At 68.1% G+C, this 204-nt stretch overlaps 1 protein-coding gene across 1 annotated transcript; it reads left to right on the forward strand.

The window, feature by feature from the left end:
• Nucleotides 1-50: 50 nt before the first annotated feature.
• Nucleotides 51-197, forward strand: LOC104268181 (vesicle-associated membrane protein 3; the record flags this gene model as incomplete). Its single annotated transcript, XM_009877430.1, has 1 exon — nucleotides 51-197. A coding segment is annotated over one exon (147 nt), but the record flags the coding sequence as incomplete, so codon positions are not given.
• Nucleotides 198-204: the final 7 nt, after the last annotated feature.

Genomic DNA, 204 nt, shown 5'->3' on the forward strand with positions numbered 1-204 from the left:
CCCACCGTTGGGGACCCCCCGACCCCCTGTGGGGACCCCGAACCGTGCAGGTGGTCGACATCATGCGGGTCAACGTGGACAAGGTGCTGGAGCGGGACCAGAAGCTCTCGGAGCTGGACGACCGAGCCGACGCGCTCCAGGCCGGCGCCTCCCAGTTCGAGACCAGCGCCGCCAAGCTCAAGCGCAAGTACTGGTGGAAGAACC

Source organism: Apaloderma vittatum, unplaced genomic scaffold (genome assembly GCF_000703405.1).
Source record: "Apaloderma vittatum isolate BGI_N311 unplaced genomic scaffold, ASM70340v1 C11217955, whole genome shotgun sequence".
In the NCBI taxonomy this organism is placed as follows: Eukaryota; Metazoa; Chordata; class Aves; order Trogoniformes; family Trogonidae; genus Apaloderma; species Apaloderma vittatum.